Source organism: Mustela putorius, unplaced genomic scaffold (assembly GCF_011764305.1).
Source record: "Mustela putorius furo isolate JIRA1106 unplaced genomic scaffold, ASM1176430v1.1 tig00000253_pilon_pilon_pilon, whole genome shotgun sequence".
Taxonomy (NCBI): domain Eukaryota; kingdom Metazoa; phylum Chordata; class Mammalia; order Carnivora; family Mustelidae; genus Mustela; species Mustela putorius.
Window position 1 is genome coordinate 4,367,972 of NW_025421329.1, and position 19,015 is coordinate 4,386,986.

At 57.1% G+C, this 19,015-nt stretch overlaps 1 protein-coding gene across 8 annotated transcripts in view; it reads right to left on the bottom strand.

Moving 5' to 3' along the window:
• RRBP1 (ribosome binding protein 1) overlaps positions 1-19,015 on the bottom strand; it is a 63,189-nt gene that overhangs the window by 10,041 nt on the left and 34,133 nt on the right. For all 8 annotated transcript variants that reach the window (XM_045078436.1, XM_045078435.1, XM_045078439.1 and 5 more), the window contains 8 exons: positions 14,866-15,014; positions 13,490-13,612; positions 10,062-10,214; positions 9,107-9,225; positions 6,610-6,763; positions 4,768-4,906; positions 2,793-2,971; positions 2,623-2,648 (listed from right to left, as the gene is read on the bottom strand). In XM_045078436.1, the coding sequence (XP_044934371.1) occupies positions 2,623-2,648; positions 2,793-2,971; positions 4,768-4,906; positions 6,610-6,763; positions 9,107-9,225; positions 10,062-10,214; positions 13,490-13,612; positions 14,866-15,014 (1,042 nt within the window). The remainder of the gene's footprint in view (positions 1-2,622; positions 2,649-2,792; positions 2,972-4,767; positions 4,907-6,609; positions 6,764-9,106; positions 9,226-10,061; positions 10,215-13,489; positions 13,613-14,865; positions 15,015-19,015) is intronic.

Sequence of the window (19,015 nt, forward strand, 5' to 3'; positions counted from 1 at the left end):
CTTTGGGGGCCGCTTCTGCTGCTCAGACACCCACACAGAGCCCCTCAGCTGGGGTCAGTCCCCACAGAACAGTCCCACTGCTCCTAACCACCTCACAGGGCATAAGCTTTTAGGGGGGCCCAAGGAACCATCCCTGCCCCATTCTCCTCACTCATCCCAACAACCCAGGAGCCTGGGCACAGACTCATGAGGCCACCAGACTTCTACCAGGTGACACTGGCCACTGGGACAGCAGAGGTCAGAGCAGCCACAGTGGCCAGGGCAGGGGTGTACCCAGACAGCTGGGTTTCAGGGACGCTTTCTCTTCTAGTAAACTGCGCCCTGATACCAGGTACGTGGCTCCTGTTCGATCTGGTCCTGTTCTGTCCCTACAGAACGCGTCAGCTGGCCCCTCCCTGCGGCTACACCAGGCCCTCCAGAGACACTGGCTAGGCCTTCTCACAGTACTGCTGAGCCTGCACCCCCAGCAAGACTCCAGATGCCACTGCTCTCCACTGGGGCCAGCAGAACCCCCTTCATCCAAAACCTAACTCTGCTGAGCCCCAAAGGCTCCTCCCTCGGGTCCCTGCCCAGGCTCTGGGGAAATCAGCCCCAGATGAGCCCCAGACGCCATGGCATCAGTGAGATGTCAGTCCCATCTTCCCACACTTCTCTTCACACCCAGGGGCCTGGTGGGCTACGACTGCCCTCACCATCCAGAGAGCGAGAGGTAGACGCTGTTAGAGTGGGATTAACCATTCCAAGGAAAAGGCTTCTAAGGCTGACACTTTACTGTGTCAGCTTCGGCATTAGGCTTTAGGATAGGAAAGGTCCCAGGAACACAGGACATGTGAGGTCTAGAAGTGACTGACCACCACCCCCCCGCTCTCCACCCACACCCCGAGGACGTGCCCACCAGACGGGGCTGCTACCAGCCTCAGGGAGTCACTGCCAGCCAGATGATGACATACTGATCTGTATCTGCTCATGGGCCATGGTCAAAAGCACTTTGAAAACCACCATTCTAACGCATCTCAGGGCCAAACCAAACAATCTAAGTGGCTACGGGCTGAAGTCTGCTGGTTGGCCCACGCAGTCTACCTGGGAATGGCCTCCCACCCCTGCACTGCCTCACCTCGTTACTCTAAAACCAGCCTCCGGAAAGGCCTTCAAGTCAGTTGACTCCTTGGGTCTTGCTTTTACTCCCAAAGAACCTTGACCCCACCCTGAAAACTATGCTGGGACCCCTCAGAGCTTTTCCCTCAAGCCCCCTGCATTATGTAAGAGCCTGTAGCAAACCAGGTCCCTGAGGAGGAAGAGGTAGCAAGCAGGCGGCAAGGACATGCCGACAGTGGTCACAGCCTGAGTCCCAGAACATCTGGTTGGGATTGCTTGTCTCCACCAACAACAGGATGGCCTGACCTAGATGCAATTTTCTGATGGATTCAGAAGAATATTTTAAAAAGCAGTTTCTGCCAAACTCATCTACCTGGTGCAAAAATTAGGATTAACCATATTTACAACGTGACTTAAGCGTCCTACACATTTGCTCTACACTCCCTGTGTGGCCCAAGGATATGATCTTAAAATACAAAAGCAAAAAACAAAACAAGAACAAAAACAAAACCGACCCTAATTAAACACAACCTCTCTACTCAAACAAACACCATGGGAAACCAAGTCCACCAGAGCTTTCTGTGAAGCAGCACACTGGGAAAGGGACATGGAGAACTTGGTTACGGGTCTTCCACAAGGTCCTGTGGGCTCTCTGGCTTCCTTCCCTAGCCCCCGAACATGGAGCCTGAGGCTAAGAACCAACAATGGGCCGTGGCCTGAGGAGGCAGAAGCGAGGTGACTCACTGGCTGCCACCCAGGGAACTGGCCAGAACAAGGAAACTTTGTCAGCTGATGGTCTGGGACACATCTGGCCATCTGTATGGGGACAAAGGCCACCCGTCATGACGAAGGCTCCCCTGTGGAGGCCTGGCCACAGACCCGGCTTCCAAGCCTGTGACCCTCTGCTCGGGGACATGTGTCCCAGAGATCACAGCCCAGGGACTCCAAGCCCCCTAAGTCAAGCCATTCCCCCCACGTGTCAGCTCCAGCCTTAGCAACAGCAAACAAACCATCCACTGAGCATAGCCTGGTCCTGGGCCACCCACTGAAGAGAAAACAAGTCTGCCTGCAGTGAAGTTAATCTCGTGGCCAATCCCGTGACTTCGCTCCCAACTGCACTGCCATTGCAAATCTGGGAAGAAAGCTGAGTGACACACCCCCCTCCACACACAGCTTCTCCATCTGGGTGTGCAACCCTTGCCTTGGAAACCCCCCGATCAGCCAGTCCTTCGTCTGAGACATGGATGGATGGACAGAGGGGAGGAGGAATAAAGCCTAGGAAACACCTCCCCATCCCTCTGAGGCACCCGCTGCTCTCCACACAGATGAGTCTCTCTCCTTAAGAGGGGGCAAGGAGCACTTTGCAAGGATGACTTTGTCCTGCCCAGGTCTGTCCCATCCTCAGAGCCACTGGAGGGAGAGGGGAAAGGCCAGGGCCTCTGCAGTGGCTCTTCCCCAGGGGGCTGTGCCCCGGGTCAAATGCCCTGGCCTCGCCATGCTGAGGCAATGGCCCCCGTTTCCACTTACCGGGCCTGCTGCTCCACCTGGCTGGCCTGGAATGAGAGACAGAAAGCGCCGTGGTCACCATGAGACCGGCCCCATGTGGCAACCAGTCAGGACAGGACCCCGACCATTCTCAGCCCTCTCTACTTGGCAGGATGGACTGTGGCCTTCTCCCTCCCCTGCTGCGGGCTGACCTGGGCATCCTGTGTGTCCCGGGCCTGGCCTGCCTCCAGCAGGGCCTCGATGGACCGGATTCTCTCTGTGAGCTGTGAGTTCTCGGCCCTGGCCTCTTTGAGCTGCCCGTGGAGACCGCTCAGCTCCTCGCGCTTGCTCTTCACCTCTGCCTCGGAGGCCTGCAGTTTGCTGTGCAGCTCTGAGGGACAGGAGAGCAGGGTGGGTAGGGGTAGGAAGCGCTGGGAGGGACATCACCCCCCCCTCCCCCGGCACACAGCACCCAGGGCTCCCTCCCCTGCATCCTCTGTGTGCCTACGCTGCTAAGATGGAGCTGTGACCACTGAGGCATCTTACTAGCTGAGGGACAAAGTCACTCTGGCTTTGCTCTCCAGGACACATTATGCCCTGGGATCACTCCTGGGAAAATGCTAGAAATCTAAAGTGGATTCCAGCTGCAGCTGCTAAATGTCTTTTCTGTGGGAAACAGGCTTGTACCAGTGAGTTCTGCTTAGGCAACTGGAACCCAGCACTCCCACCAACCACCCGTTTCCTGCTAGTCTGGCCGCTCTGTTTCCCATGCCTCTACTTCTCATAGGCCAGTGAGGTGTGTGGGTTCCACATCCACCACCTCCCAAATCCCTCCCTGGCTCACCATACCCCTGGGGCCACCTGGGCCCACTCTGGTGCCTTTGAACAGAACAGCTACAAAAGCTCCAGCCCTAGTGCCCTGGGCCATTCCTGCTCTGGTCCATTCTCCACCCAGCACCAAATCATCCAAAAGTTCAACAGGTTCCTGCCATCCCTGTCCCAGAGGCCCTGAGTGTACCCACTACACTACACAAGCACCCAAACCTCACAGTGGGGGGTGACCTGGGCCCTGCCCTCTGGCTCCACATTGTTCCAGTCACGCTTGCTGACTTTATGTACCTGCTTCTTGTAAAGGCCAAGTTCAAGTTCATTCCCATTCTCAGGGGTCCTAAGCTGGCCATTTCCACCTCTTCCTGGTCTCAATGAGACAAGCCCCTCCCTTCCCATCATCAAGACTCAGCCTGAATATTCCCTCTGCCTTGGAAAGGATTCCCCAACCACCCCATCTAAAGCCACACCCATTAGAGCAGAGGTCAGCAAACTAGGCCCACAGGCCACCCCTGGCACTCCTCTCTGTTTTTGTAAATAAATCTTTATTGGAAGGCAGCCAGCTCTGTCTGTCTACACCTTGCCTAGGGCTGCTTTGGCATTAGGGCAGCCAAGCTGAGCAACTGTGACAGACCCCAAGTCTGGTTCTTCAAAGACACAGCACCCTGCTGTAGGCCATGCTGGCTATCCAAAGCCTGTAGAGCGCTTTGTCAATGCACGGCCATCTGCCTGTGTCTCTCTGCCATATCACCTGTCTCTCCTGCAGGAACAGGACCCTGCTGCCACGGCTTCTCTCCTGGCCAAGCACTGGGTGCCCACGGCAGTGCTCGGCCCACACCAAGCCAGTGACGACGGAGCTATTCCTGGCCGTGCCCCACTCTATTTCTCCAGATGCCCTCTCCCCCTACACTACGCCACATTCTTTGGATGGCGAAGGTGACCTCTAGGCCTAGGGAGACCACAGGTCCACCTTCCAAACCTGGCCTCTTGGGCTGAGTGAGCCAGGAAAGCCAGAAAGGTCCAAAAGGTGGCAGCTGAGAAGGTCAGCGAAGGCCTGTGGGGTGCTGTAGCTCATCCAGAACCACAGCTCTAGGTTGGGGCCCCGTGCAGGAGAGGCTCCAGCTGGAGGCACCTTGCACACCCCAACTCCCCAGCCCGGCTCTCACATGGTTGGTGCTATCGCCACCTCACAACTCCCTGGGGAACAGAGTCAGGGACCCCATGCCACCTCACCCGCCCACAGGGTTGGCCCGTTTCTGGGGTTCTGGCCTGGCGGCAGTGGGACCAGGTGGTGTACGGATGCACATGTGGCACAAACCCAGGCGCGTGGGGGCCTCGGAGTCCGGGCACTGCCCTTACCGGCCATCTGCTTCTGCTGCTCCTGGGCCTTCTCGGCGTCGGCCCGCAGGCTGGCGTGGCTGCTCTGGGAGCGGCACAGTTCCCGGCTGACCTCATCTAGGCGCTTCTGTAGGGCCTCCTCACTCTCCTTGTGAGCTGCCTGGGGACCAGGCACAGGGGAGAGGGCCATGAGGAGGTTGGAAGGATGCTGCACCCCCAGCGGGCTCTGAGGCCAAGGACCATAGAGAGCTCTTCACATCCTGCCAACCTGCCCCAGCAACTGCTATAAGACGGTCCTGGATTTCGGAAGTTGGTTCACCCAGTGAGAACTCCAGGGGGCCCCCCACCCTGGCCCCCACAGAGTAAGTGCTCGGGGATGGGTCCCAGGTGAAGAAGCGTGGTCACTAAAATGCTAACATTTCAACCTCACTGTGATGCACAGAGATGTTTCCTGCAACCTAAACCTCCAGTCTAACCTGCAGATTTCCCATGTGGGCCCTTCCAAGGTTCATCCCTGTCAAGCTTTCTCTGGGGAAGCCCTATTCTAGGCACTGTGTGTGCATCAGCACAGCCAACCCCCAGCAGGCCCAGGACGCAGAGGAGGCAGCCACACCACACCCCCCCACCCTCCCTCACCACTGGTGGTCGGCTCCCCGAATCTCCGGTGTCAGGGAGGAGACAGAGTCTCTGTGACCCCAGGCTGGGGATGGGAGCCCAAGGCCTGGGAGGACAGGAGGTGCCCAGAGTTTGGGGCTTACTGGGAAGAGCCAGGCCGAGGCCTTGGCCTTTTAGAAATGGCACACATAATGGTGGCAAGCTGGGGGCCAGAGTGGAGGTTCCAGCTTCAGAAGCAGAACCATCCAGAAACCTTTAAAACATAATCATGGCCAGGTCCACCCCCGAGGGTTCTGATCTCCCTGGTAGGGGCCAACCTCCCTTACATGAAAATCAGTGCACAGCAAATTATCCCTCTTGATTCCACCCAAACCATCCACACCGTGTTCCTTTTCAGTCCCTTGTACCGACCCCAGCATCAGTCTGCACGTCTGTGGTGTCAGCACCTTCCACAAGACAGCTCCCTGCCCCACATACTGTAGCCTAACTTTGGGGACTGAGCTGAGGAAGGGCCCAGAGTTCTTCGGGCCACCAGGATTTCCTCCTCATCCCGAAAAGTTAAATGCATAGCAGGCGTGACATCAAGGCTCCCCACACCCAGGCATCCTGCCCCCAAACCGGCCAGCTGGGGGATCCAAAAGTCATCAGGCCAACAAGCACCAAAGCCCTGGGCTGAGGCCACACCGGGTACTGCCCAGTGCACTCTGGGGACAGAGATAACCTTCCTCCCCCCTCTGAGAAAACAGGCTCCTGGGAAGAAAAATGCTTCCAGGCCACTGCCAGAGGCTGAGAGGGAAGAGCACCTGCTCAGCCTCAAAGCCAGAGACTGCAGTACCACAGGTGGTAGCCAAGAGCGTTGGGGCTGGACCCACAGGTTCAGATCTTCCCTCTGCATGAACTCGGGACCAGTTACTTAACTCCTCTGTGCCTCAGATTTCCTTACAGGTCATTACAGGTAATATCTCATGGGATTAGAATGAGAATTCGCCAAGTTATGCTTTCAAAGCACTGAGGACAACGCTTACCACACCGCAAGCCCCCATTCCACGCAACCTCGCTATCGCTATTATGAATGAGGCCCAGGCTGAGGGTTCCAGCCTGAGCCCCGCATGGGCCACCAGCTGTCAAAATTCTTGCTGCCAAGGAGATGATCCAAGGTGGCTGTATGAGCTCGGGTCTGTCCCCGCTCTCCAGAGGCTTGGTGAGTGGAGTGTACAGGGCACCAAGGAGGCTGCTCCCCACACTCACTTGTAGCTGTAGGATCTGCTTCTCAAAGGCGGCCGTCTTGGTCTCCAGAGCCTTCCGCTGCTGCTCCTCCTGCCGTGCAGCCTCCGACTTCTCCACCAGTTCTTTGCTGACCTTGCTGAGCTCCTGCCGGAGCTTGGCCAGCTCGGCGTTCTGCCTGCAAGACAGTCCCCAGACCCCAGCTGACGGACAGAGCAGCCCCGGGTCCGCTCTCGCTGGCCCCGAGGGCTGGCCCTGAGTGATGGGGGGGCTGGTGGGCAAGCCTTCCCTCCCAGGCACCTTCTCTTTCACAAGTGGCTGCCCAAGTCCTGAAGCTACTACCAAGGCCTCCTGTGCTACATCAGTCGTGGTGAACTCTGATGTGAAGACCTCTGACTAGCATGGTATATGGACCATACAGAGCAAAGAGCTGAATGTGTGCTACAATATCCTATGGGAACTCTACCCAGAAACAGCTGGAAAATTTGGAAAGAAGAGGCAAGATGCCCTCTACCTCACTGCTGACCCAGGACCAGATAGGCTCCAGATGTCAGCCAACTGGTCGCAGTACCCCTGCAGGCCAGGGATGGGACCAGCCAGCCAGCCAACTAGACCACAGCTAGGCGGGAGGCCACCAGAAGTGGGGCACTGAGGCACTTCACAAAATAGACCCTGTAACACAGCGCAAAAGCTGGATCTTAGGACTGGTGACAAGTCCAGAAGCGAAGGAAGGAGACTTGATTTAAAGGAAAAGAAAGACAGCTCCAGACCCACCTTCCCCAGTGTGAGGAGGCGATCAGCATGTCGGTGTCCTTCATTAGGACACAAGACACGTCTTCAAGGCAGAGCCGACTATCCAGCCAAGGGCCAGTACCAAGCCAGACAAAGGGGACAGACAAGACTGCCCACCACCCAGCAAGGTGGCAACAGACCAGGGGAAGGCAAGAAGCCCGGCCAGCTATGCTCTGCTGGTCAAGAGGTATTGGGCTCCCACCTCTGTGCACCTGGCTTTTCCCACCTGCACCAGGGTGGTGGTCCCAAAGCCCTCTGCGAGGTCATCGGCTCATGGTCTAGAAGGCCAAGATTCTGGACAGGAGGGCTTGCAGGAAAGGCTGGACTCCAGCTCCTGGGGCTGGAGGTGGGAGGCTTGGCGGGCGGCCCCTTGGGACTGCTCTGGAGCTCCAGGCAGGGCCCTGGGTCACCGACCGCACACAGGGCAGAGCTTCCATGAAGGGCATCACTAGCTGCCACCTCAGGGTGACAGGTCTATAGGCTCCTCACTTTCCCACGGAGCGTTGTTCCTCCCCATGTTCACTTCACCTTCTGCTTGTAGCTGCTAAGGAAACCACATGCAGCCCCCCACCGACCCCCAGCCTGCTGAGAGGTCAGGCCGGAGACAAAGATGTGAACATGCACACCCAGAGGGCATGTATAGACAGAAGGGACCAGCCTGGGGAAGGAGGCCTTTAGATCACACTCCGACCAATGTCCCTGCCCCGGCAAAACCAGACACATGGACATAGACTCCCCATCCCTGGTCCAGCTCCTGGGCCGACGGGTGTCCCACCTGACTTGCAAATAAAGGACAAAGAACACTCTGTCAGTACTCCTTTTGGCAAACGGGGATGCTCTAGAGACAACAGAGAACCCTGGAAAGTCCCTCTGGGAGACTTCAGGTCAACAGAAGGCAAAAAAGTGTGAATCAGAAGAAAACGCAGTGGGGCTTCTCCTGGGCCAGCATGTGGAGACCGTAATGCCCCCATCAGCAAGTCCAAGCCACGTGGCCCTTCATTCAAGTGAGGTCACTGGGGCCCTCTGGGGTCGGCCCACTCACCGGATGCCCTGGCACTTGAGCTCCTAACAGGCGAGGCTGAGAGCGAGAGCCCTGCTAAGCCAGTCGGGCCATGTGCTGTGAGGGGTATTTACTCCTTACCACCCGTGCACCTGAGGCAAATGTCCCTTCCAGCTCAGGAGACCCCCTCCCTGGTGGAGAATCCAGGGGCTCAGGCCCACATCACCATCAGACTCTGATCCTGGACAATCTGCAAGCCCCTGATATTCTGGACCAACATCAGACATTTTCAAAAGCCTCCTAACAGGATGTTGTGAAGAAGGACCTGGAAGAGGATCTGCTTCCCAGAAAGGTCAGAGGCCAGCACCAGCCAGGACCTGAGAGGCCCCTGATTGTGTGGATGCCCGGCACAGGCAGGCTGGGGCTCGCCAGCTCTCCTGGGGCCTTGACTACATATGAGGATGCCAGCCATGCACCGGAAGGCTTGGTCGCTCAGAACCAGACAGGGAGGGAGAGTCAGGCCGGAGCCCTCACCAGGGTGGCTGTGCAAGTGCACCACAAGCCCCTTTGCTCATGTGGGGGACCTACGCAGGCCACCATGCCAGCCCCACAGCCAGTAAGAAGCTGGAGCGCACCCACACAGCCCCGAAGGAGGTGTGAAGGACCCTCCCCAGCTCCGGAGCCCCAGAAACGGGTCCTCGTGCTGTCTGAAGCGGGTGCTTGGCTTACTTGCTCTCCACCTGGCTTGTGGCCTGGTTCAAGGCATCCCTCAGGATGGAGTTCTCCTGCTGCAGACGAGCCAGCTGTGTGTTGGGGCCGTTCTCCAGCTGCTCCTGCAGAGTCCGGATCTAAAAAGCCAATGAAGAGGCGTCAGAGAGAGATGGCTTCTGAAGCCCGGCCGGTGAGGACCCAACCCAGCCCACAAAGGCAATGAGGGTATCACCTTCTCCACATGAGGGAAGGAGAAGCCCTCCAAACTGCACAGTTCCAGCGTCAGAGGCAGGGGGACCCCCCACAAGCACCCCCGCTCTCCTCTCCTCCTCCCCGTTCACAGCCTCCAGGCAGCGAGCACTCGGCCTGGGCCGCAGGCCTGCCCTGAGCACACCACCTCTGACAAAGCCAGATGAAGTGCCCTGACTCCAAGCACAGAGCCACAAGCCACAGCTGACAGTGGCCCTGAGGGAGTCTCGTTTCCTGCCCATTGACTTCCTGGGGTGCAACCCGAGCCACGCAGTAGCCCACCGCAAATGGAGCGCCAGTCGCGGCGCGAGGCTCTGGGCTGGGGCTCCACAGGCAGGGCTGGGCAAGTGGCCCCCGCTGGCCTCAGGCAGCTCATGCCTCTTGCCTCAAGGGGTCCTCCCAACCTTGAGTGAAGAAAGCAGAGTCAGCACGACTGTGGAGCCCCATGAAGGCCAAAAGCTTGACCAACCAGCACCCCGGAGATGGGACGTGGCGAGAGCCACTTAGGACCAGGCAGTTTTAAAAAACAGTGCTCTTTCCAGTCTGTTTTCTATCTTCCTGACTGTTGACATGAAACACACGCACAGCAGGCAGACCAGAGCTGGCCAAATGAAACGGCCCCTCCCTCCAAAACCAGACCAGAGGCTGAAGACCAGGTGTCCTCCAGCGCCCACCGGGGTCCGCCCACCCCAGCCCACAGCCCAGGTCCCGCAGCCCCGCCCACCTTGCCCTGCAGCTGCTGCACTTCCTTCACGTGCTCGCGGTAGCTGGCCTGCATGCGCGCCTGCACAGCCGTGATCTCCTGTTCCCGGGCCACGAGCTGCTTCTTCACCTTGGCCTCCCCGGCTGCGGCCTTAGCCTTCTCTGCGGCCAGCTCCTAGGAGAGCGCAGAGGGCAGAGAGGCGGTTAGTTAAGTGAGAGCGGGAACTCGGGAGCTTGTTGCGGGGGGGGGGGGGCAATGTCCTCACAGCCCAGATATCACCTCATCACCTAACTGCTCCCTGAGTTCCCAGACACACTAAGTCGGCCACTGCAGAGAGCCAGCAGGAGACAACGAGAGGTCTGCGGAAAATCCTACTGGCCTGACCAGTAGGGGTCTTGATGTCAGGCCTTGGCCACGTGAAAAGCAGGGGATGCTGGAAGCTGTGTAAACATGCCACATGGTCTTGGGGTCTCCTGGACTACTGGCTAGGCCCTGCTGAGGGGATGGCATGCTGGCTAGGCTGGGTCCTGGACATCTGGGCCCTGGAATGCCCTACTTGAGTGCTTGTATCAGGACCAAAGAGGCAGGGCCTTGATGGCTGGGGTGGGGAAAGGGACAATGCCCATCCCACCATGACTAGGGGGTCAGCCCGCTCCTGCAGGAGCCTGGGTCTCTGGCTCAGCTGCTCTGTCCTCCCCCTAGCCTAGGGAGCATCTGCTCTGCTCAGCATCAGAGGCCCATAATGAGCACAGGATGCTGGGCCAGGGACCTGAAGCCTCAGGAGGAGGCAGAGCACAGGGTAGGAGAGGGGCTGGCTGGAGTCTATGTCATTCCTGAAAGAATGGCCATGGCCAGAAGCCATGGGAAGTGTCAATTGTGGGGAGGCTGATGCAAAGAGGCCACTGGGGCTCCGGGTGCTCTCTGACTGGCGGGCCTCCACCCAGGCTGACAACTACCCAGTATGGGCCCAACTAGCCTGGGTGACAAGGTGACCAAGCATCTCACAAGTTCCAGCCCCTGTCCCATCCCTCTCCTGGGCAGGAGACCAGAGAATTGGGAAATCCTCTCATTTTCCAGGCCACGGCTGCCAGGGAGACCTATCCCTAAGCGCCAGAGTGTCCCTCCCGGGGCTGGGATGGGAGCAAATCAGAGGCTGGGGGAGGAGCTAGGCTGATGGGGTGGCTGCTGGGCTCAGAGCTGCGTGTGTTGCCCAGCCTTCCCTGAGGCCATCTTGGACCCCATGGCCTCACCATTCACAGTCATCTTCCTGGCCCTGCCCAGGGAGAGCGCCCACAGGAGTGTGAGGTCCACGCCAAGGGACACGTCACTGACTACTACAGGAACGGGAGACCACTGCGCATCCCCCCTGACACACACAAGTATCTCACTCATTCTCTCGGTAAGATGGGGGTCACGATCTCCATTTTACAGCTGATCTCACAGAGCCCTGGGGGAGATATGTCACCCAGGGCTGGGAAGGCTTCCTCTAGCCATGTGCTGGCCCGGGGCCTCAGTGGCCACTCACTAACAAGCAGCCTGTTAGGCTGAGCCAAGCGAGGTGGCTAGGATCACAGGGGACATACAATGACACATGACTGCAGTGATGCCTCCGTGGCACTGGGAGAAGAACATGGGGTTCTGGAAGGCTTCTTGAGGGATGGAGGCTAAAGGAATCTTCATGGGTAAGAGGGAAATTTCCAGCCAGCCACGCAGTGAAAGGCTTCGGAGGCCAAGAGAGGAGCAGGAGGAGAGGCCCAAGGGCGGCAACAAAGAGCCACGTGTTGGGGGAGCAGATGGAGCGGGAGCTCAGGGGTGCAGGCTCCGGTGTGAGGATGAGGAGCCGCTGGCAGAGCTTGCAGAGGGCTCTCACAGGACCACGTTAGCACTTGGAAGCCCAAGAGGGCCTCCTTGGGCTGCAGGGAGGCGGGTATGGTAAAGGAAGGCAGGCCTGGAGGGACGCCTCAGAGCGAGATGGGTGACGAGCACCCAGCGGCTGTCCCCACGTGTCTCACAGAGCTCTGTGGCTTGTAGACTGGGAGCTACTCTATCGGGCGAGAGCTGGAACGCATCCGGACGTGGGGAGGGTGTCTACAGGTGGACTGCCGCTGTGGGTGTGGAATTCTTGCCAAGTGGCTACCACTGAGAGAGAGTAGTAAGTGTCCAGCATGAAGGAAGCACCTAAGGGGCTCCTGTGGGGTACATTCCCCCCTTGCGTCTGCGGCCCACAGTGGCTAGAGACCCCAGGAATGGAGAAGAGACAGGGCACTGTGACCGTCTGAGGCTGCACCCATTCACTCACCGCACCTCCAGCTGACCCTAAATTCAAGGGGGCAGACACAAGAGCTGGCCAGACACGGGCACAGCCGAGCAGCTGTGGGAACACTTGCTCCCACTTCCTCTCACTTGAACTTTATTTGGCTGGGGGAGGGAGGAGGTGTCAACAGATTTCACAGGGATGGCTGTGTCCGGAAACAGGACACAGAAGGAAGGCTCCCCGAAACCACAGACTTAACCAGTGGTGTGCTGTCCAGCTGGCAGAGCATGACCCAAGACGAACCATCCAGAAGGCTCATCTTCTGCTCTTGCCTTCCCCACCACACAAACTTCACTGTCTGGCTCAGGGCTACATCTCTCCAACTGGGGTCAGAAACTCAGGCTGCCTTGTTTCCAACTAGTCTTGAAAAGCAGATGGAGGGGCTCTGAGGAAGGGCCACAGGCCAGATTGCGTGGAACATCACCAGTCCTGGGCCATGTCCCTGGGCCTGCTGCCTGGACAGGAGAAGCAGGTGAGCAGTGAGAGGATGAGAGCAAGCCACAGAATTTTACTGAAAAAGACAGCTTTGAACTGTGTGTAGGGCTCTCTTCAGGAAAAAGGCAAGGGAAGAAGCCCAGTGAGTTCTGACAGCCATGGGGTGGGGGGGTGGCCCCTTATGCCCTGTGTCCCGACACATCGTGAATGATGCCCCCAGCCCTCAGGGGCGGCACGGACCCATGACAATCATTCCGGAAGTACAAGTGGTACCTGGGCAAGCCGTCAGCTGCCACTAAGGAGTTGGCCGTTTCCCTGCAGGTCCGCTCCACAGAAAGCAGAGAAGGGAGAAAAGCAGCTCCTTTACTCCCCTCCCGAGATTTTGTTCCCATTCTCAACAAAACCACTGTGTCTGCTGGGCCCAACCTCCTTTCAGGGTGCATACCCTAAAAAGATGGCCCATCACGACCTGAGGGCCCTAACCCCCGTCTTCAGGTCCACCTGTGTTTAGTCCCATGGTTACGGGAGGGGGGCCACCACCGTGGAACCTGCTCCAGGGCATCAGGCTCCCAGATGCACCACTGCAGGAGGCAGTGGTGAGCCGGCAGGCCCAAGCAGGGAGCCAAGGTGGGAATGCCACCCCACGCTCCCACGGCCCGGGGCCTGGGGGTACTCAGGACAGGCATGCAAGCAGCAGTACCTTGTTGAGCTCCCTCAGCTTGCTCTTGGCGACAGCCGCGTCTTCATGCTCTGCAGCCAGCAGCTTCTCCTTCTCCTCCAGCTGGCGCTTCAGAATCGCCACGGGATCGCCCTTCTGAGTGGCCTACAAGTACCCACAGAGTGGCATTAACCAAGGGGCCACGTCCCCCCACCCCAGCAGTCAGACTGGGACCCACGACAAGATAGCAGGGGCCTGATCAAGTGGGATGGGGCTTCTATATGAGCTGGTTCTAACCTGACTGCACACGCTTCTGGGAACAGCTCCCCGGCCTCGACTTACCCAGGGTGCCAGGCCTCTAGGCCCACTGTACAGAAGAGCTGTTTAGACCAAAGCTTCGGTTCTCAGGGCTAGCTTTTAGGAGCATGGAGTTTCCCACAAACTCGGACCAATGGTGGCCAGGGCCTCTTCCTACCCCATGGAGGCGCAATGAGCCATCGTTCCCAGCTTGGTGCCCAACCTGTAGCTGCTATGTGAAGCCTCAGGCTGCTAGCTGAAGCCTGGAGACCTTGGGATGGGAGGTCTCCTACTATGGGGATAGTGGCCTGAGGTGGGTCCGGGCCTGTTCTCTTAGAGGAGTGGTCCTCCTGATCTCATCCAGTGGCTCACATGCCAGGAGACATCCTTCCCTCCCCAAGCTCACTGAACGAGGAGCTCCCCTGTGACATACAATGTGCCCACCTCGGCGAGGGCCAGGAAGGAAGTAAGCCCCGCTGGTCTCAGGGCAGGGGTTCACATGTCTGGCTCTCAGGATACATCAACTCCGACCTCATTAACCACAAAGGTGCCACAAATTCTCTAGCAAAATTACCTACAATTCCGACTTTGGGTAAGGAACAAATGCGTGCCACACAGCATCTCCTGGGGGCAGCTCACTCACCACCAACACCACCGGGCAGGTGCTGGCCTCTGAGAAGGCCCCCAGTGGCAGGAGGGGCAGCAGAGAAAGGGGTTTCTGAGATAGTCTTCAGGGCCCCCCACCATGCAGTTGGTCCCTACACCATCTTTATTGCCCCAGAGCCCTGGCCACAAACCAACCAGGCCCCTGCTGCCTTGTTCACCCTCAGGCATCTGGAACCAGACCCGGGCCCTGGCCTGAAATGGCCTTCTTGTTTCTGTGGCTAGGCTGGTGGCCGGGTTGAGGCAGAAGCCGAAGCGTAATGGGGTGATTCATGCAGCCTGTGAAGGGGTGGCAGGCTTCTGCTGAGATAGGCAAGCGGAGGCTGTTTCAGGACCTCTGTGCAGCTAAGCAAGCTGCTCGTGGCCAGCCCACCCGGGACCATTCAAGCGAGGCTGGGGTCCCAGCTGAGAACTGCAACTTGCCGGCCCCTAAGGGAAGAGTAGGAGGGTAGGTCCACCTTATGCCAGGTGTCCTGAATGACGCCAGCCTTCTCGGACAGGATCTCAATGAGCCGCTGGGCCTCCCCCTCGTTGAACACCATGCTTCCAACCGTGGACACCAGCGTCTTGTAGGGGAGGTAGAGAGGGCTGTCGGAATCCGGGGGCCCTGTGCAGTGAGAGAGAAGGAGCAGGGACTTACCCTCAGACCCCAGCAACCAAGCTGGTTCTGCCTCAGAGCAGCAGGGAGCCAGGCTGAGCCAAGGCCTCCCGGCTGCTGGGGCTGTGCAGGCTAAGGGCAGAGCCTCCATGGGTACCTCACGCTTTTTCGGAGAACTGAGAAGCAGACCACACTACAGGTCCTCCACCATCCTCCCAAGTGCCCAAAGAGAGCAGAGGGGGAGAGGTCCCTGAGGAAAGAAAGGATGTTATCCTGGACTAGGGAAGATGCCACCCCACATTTTATTATCAAACTGAGCAGAATTAAGCAAGGCATACTTTCCCCAAAGGTGCTTTTTTCCTTCCTTCTTTTTCCAGCCAACTGCTTGGTCCAGTTCTTGCCCTGCACAGCCCAGCAAGGTTTAGCCCTTAGCCATGACTGAGTCCTATGGCCCCACGACCCCTCATACACAAAGACCTCACAGCCACAACCCAGTGGTCAGGAGAGGAGGATGGAAAGCAAAGGTTCCTGCCTCTCAGGTTGCATCTCGGTGGTCCAGGGGAAAAGGAAGCTCTTCGCACACATCCGGGTTCAAACACTATTTCCGGCTTCATGAAGTCCAAGACCGGTTTTAGGAGAGGGGAGGTTGGTTCTTTTCACAATGGACCTGCCCAATTGTCAGGCTGTAAGTGAGCTCCAGCAGGGCAGAGTCAGGGGCCAACAGCCACCTGTCACTTCTGCAGTGCTCCTGATGTCCCCTCTCTCACACACACACACACACACACACACACACACACTCTGCAGGCTCTCATGCAGCCTTGAAGACAGGATAGGGAAACCCGAGGTGCCCCACCTGGCAGCACCCCTGCTCCGAAATGCCTGGATCTGCCCCACAGCCCACTGACTGGGGTGTCGCAGAAGAGTGACATAAGAGAGAGAGGTTGGCCTGCCGAGGCACCTTCGCCTAAGCCCACCTCACTGAGGACAAAGAATGGGGAAGGTTTCCATGGCAACCCTAAGTTCTCTAGCCTGTCACAATATTTTCACTGACTAGTCATAATATTTTCATCGCAAGTCAAAGCAATTAGCATGATACCTTAATGGGGGGAATGTGGGGTGTGGGCGAGCTGGTTGCTATGAGCACCTTCGTTGTAGCATTTCTTACCCCCGTGAAGCTGGAGAGAGTAAAAATAACCACGCTGAAAGACGTAAGAGCTCGAGGGTGTCACGAAAATGAAGCGGGGGTGGGGTGCGCGCTCCCTTCAGCCTTTCTTCTTTTCACTGAGATATGTGTATGAGATAATCTCAGTGGTAAACTTATACACACGAGAAAAAGCATTCTGACTACAGCAGAGCCAAAATAGAAGCAAAGCCCCCCTCTAGAGTTTGCTACTAGAAGAAAACCCCACCGTTAGCATTTTGGTTTACAGCCCCCGCCCCCACCCCGCGTTTCCCCCTCAGCCTGTAGAAAGATGCTTACTGCTAAGGTTTTCCAGAAGAGGGACATCCACTCTTCAAAGACACAGCTGGGGTCAGACAGGGCAGGACAGCCCCTCTGAGGCCAAGCCCTGCACAGTGTCCCCCCTTCCTGCACTGTCCCACCATGCCAGCTACCAGCCACCAGCCACGCAGGGCCCCTGGGCCCTTGAAATGCGGCTGTCATGAACCCAGGTGTGCTACAAGGTACAAGTGCACCTCAGGTTTTGAAGGCTTGGTATAGGGGGAAAAAAAGAATGTAAAACATCTGTAATGATTTTCCGTATCGACTGCATGTTGAAATGATACTACTTGGGGCAAACTGGGTTCAATAAAATATAATAGATTTTTAATAGATTAATTTTTGCCATGGATCTGCTTCCTCACAGACTCGGCAGTCTCGACAGACTGCGCACCCTCCTGGAGGGCCAGGGAGACAGACCCCAGAATGTTCCCAAGGGTGTTCTGTAAGCGCCATTCACCTTTATGCAAACTTCTTAATCCGATTGTACTAAATTTTATTAGATTTATCAGGGAACCAAGCCATTGGTTCACTTGAACAACTGAACAATCCGAAGCTACGTACAGCAACACTGAACTCTCCCCTGCCCCTTGCCCAATCTCCCCACAGAAACTTCCATAGTAGTCCCTGTGTTCATATGGATGCCCCCTTTAAATATTTAGGGAGCCACAACTTTACAATTTTCCATTCAGTTTTTTAGGTAAGAATGGTGCCGTCTTTACTCTCCCCAGAGCTGGGGAAGTAAAAATGAAAGAAAAAAGCACTTGGAAGTAGAAACCAGAACGTGGGGACCCCATGTGAGTTGCATTCACTTCTGCATTTCAAGATCCTCTCACCAAACCAGTGGCACTAAGCTCATTTTGATGTCCGTGTCTGGGAAATGGGCAAGCGGACTCCCTGCAACAAAAAAGGTGCTAACAAGCTAACCCACGCCCGTGCGCTGTGCATCTCCAGCAATTATGTGAAGACTAGAAACAATCCTCAGGACCATGAGATCTTAAGGCACTAAAACTTGTCGAAGACCAACGTCTCGTCCATTAGGTAGCCGACTTGCTAAAGACCATGAGACAGTGAATCCTAGTGGGGTCAGCTTCTCGAGGGCCTGTTCCTTCATGGTCCTGTGCTTTGCCCACCTCTGTGAGTCTGAAATGCCAGGGCGGCCTTGAGGAAGGACGCAGCAGGAAAGCAAGGAGTGGGGAGACAGGATCAGTATCTCATCGGTGGCTCTGAAGTAATCCAGACCCATCCAGCAGGAGACCCAGTGAACAGCCCCAGGGGCCAGGCCCTGCAAGAATGGCACCGGTCTGACTCGGGGTGGGGTGGGGGTAGTGACCTCCTGAGCGAGGTAACCACAGACGCGTTCCTTGTCCTCTGGGGGATGGCTCCCATGCAGTCCTCTCAGAGATGTGGACTTGCCAGGGAAAGCCAGAAACGAGATCTTTTTATGGGTCACCTCCAGACCTTTACTGCTGACAGCTACCTCAATGAAAAAGAAATTAATCAAACCACTGTGGCGTTGAACACATCTGTGGGCCAGGTCTAGCCTGCAAGTCACCTCTGCCCTCAGGCTATAGGACAGCATGGTCAGAAAAAGGGCCCTGAGCCAGGTGACCTGGGCTCAAATTTCAGCTCAGCTCCTGCCTGCCTGTGTGTCCTTGGGCAAGTTGCTTCACCTCCCATGGCCTCAGTTCCCTCATCTTCAAAATGGGGTAATAATCTTTCCTTTCTCACAGCCTCATTGCAAAGATTAAATCCCAACACGTTTGGAACAACACCCAGCATAAAAAGCACCACAGAATCAACCAGCGGGGCCACCTTCAAGCCCTAGTCACAGAAGGGTCCCAGGCCCCACCACACCCGGTCCCCAAAAGAGGCAATGCACAAAGGGAGGGGCTCAGGGGGGCTAAAGGGACTCAACCCTTCCTCTGACTCCCACCAAAGGAATAGAGAGGTCACACAAAGGTGGTGCCCAGGAGCCAGGCCCACAGACAGAGTGGCACAGCCCAAAGACCCTGTGGCTCCCGCCTTGTGTGGGCAGGGAGCATGGGGGGCACGGCTCCATTTGCACCCTCTCATGTTTATTAAAGCAAGGAGGCCTCTGCCCCCGCCAGGCCCCCAGCCAAGGAGCACGAGCCACTAGATAATGTGCGTTAACACCTCCAATTCCAAAATAAGGTGCCCTTCTGTGGCCCTGTTGGGAGCTTTAGTCACCAAAAATTAAACTGGTCTTGCAAACAGCCTCTTAGGAGTGTCTTTGTGCTGTCAACTACGGGATCCTCTGTGGACAGTTTTCTCTTCGTGTAACTACTGGGATCCCCAGCAGCCAGTGTCAGTGCTTAGGACCCTACAGGGCTCCATGGCCCAGCACCGCGTCGGCAGCAGCCCCTCTTGGTGTCCAGTTACTGAAACGTTCCAGCTCCTGCCCAGTGCACGTCTAGCTAATTCCACCAGCAGGGCGGTGCCAACAGCTGCTCATCAGTGAGGGAATGAAGGCCCAGGCCATGCAACAGCT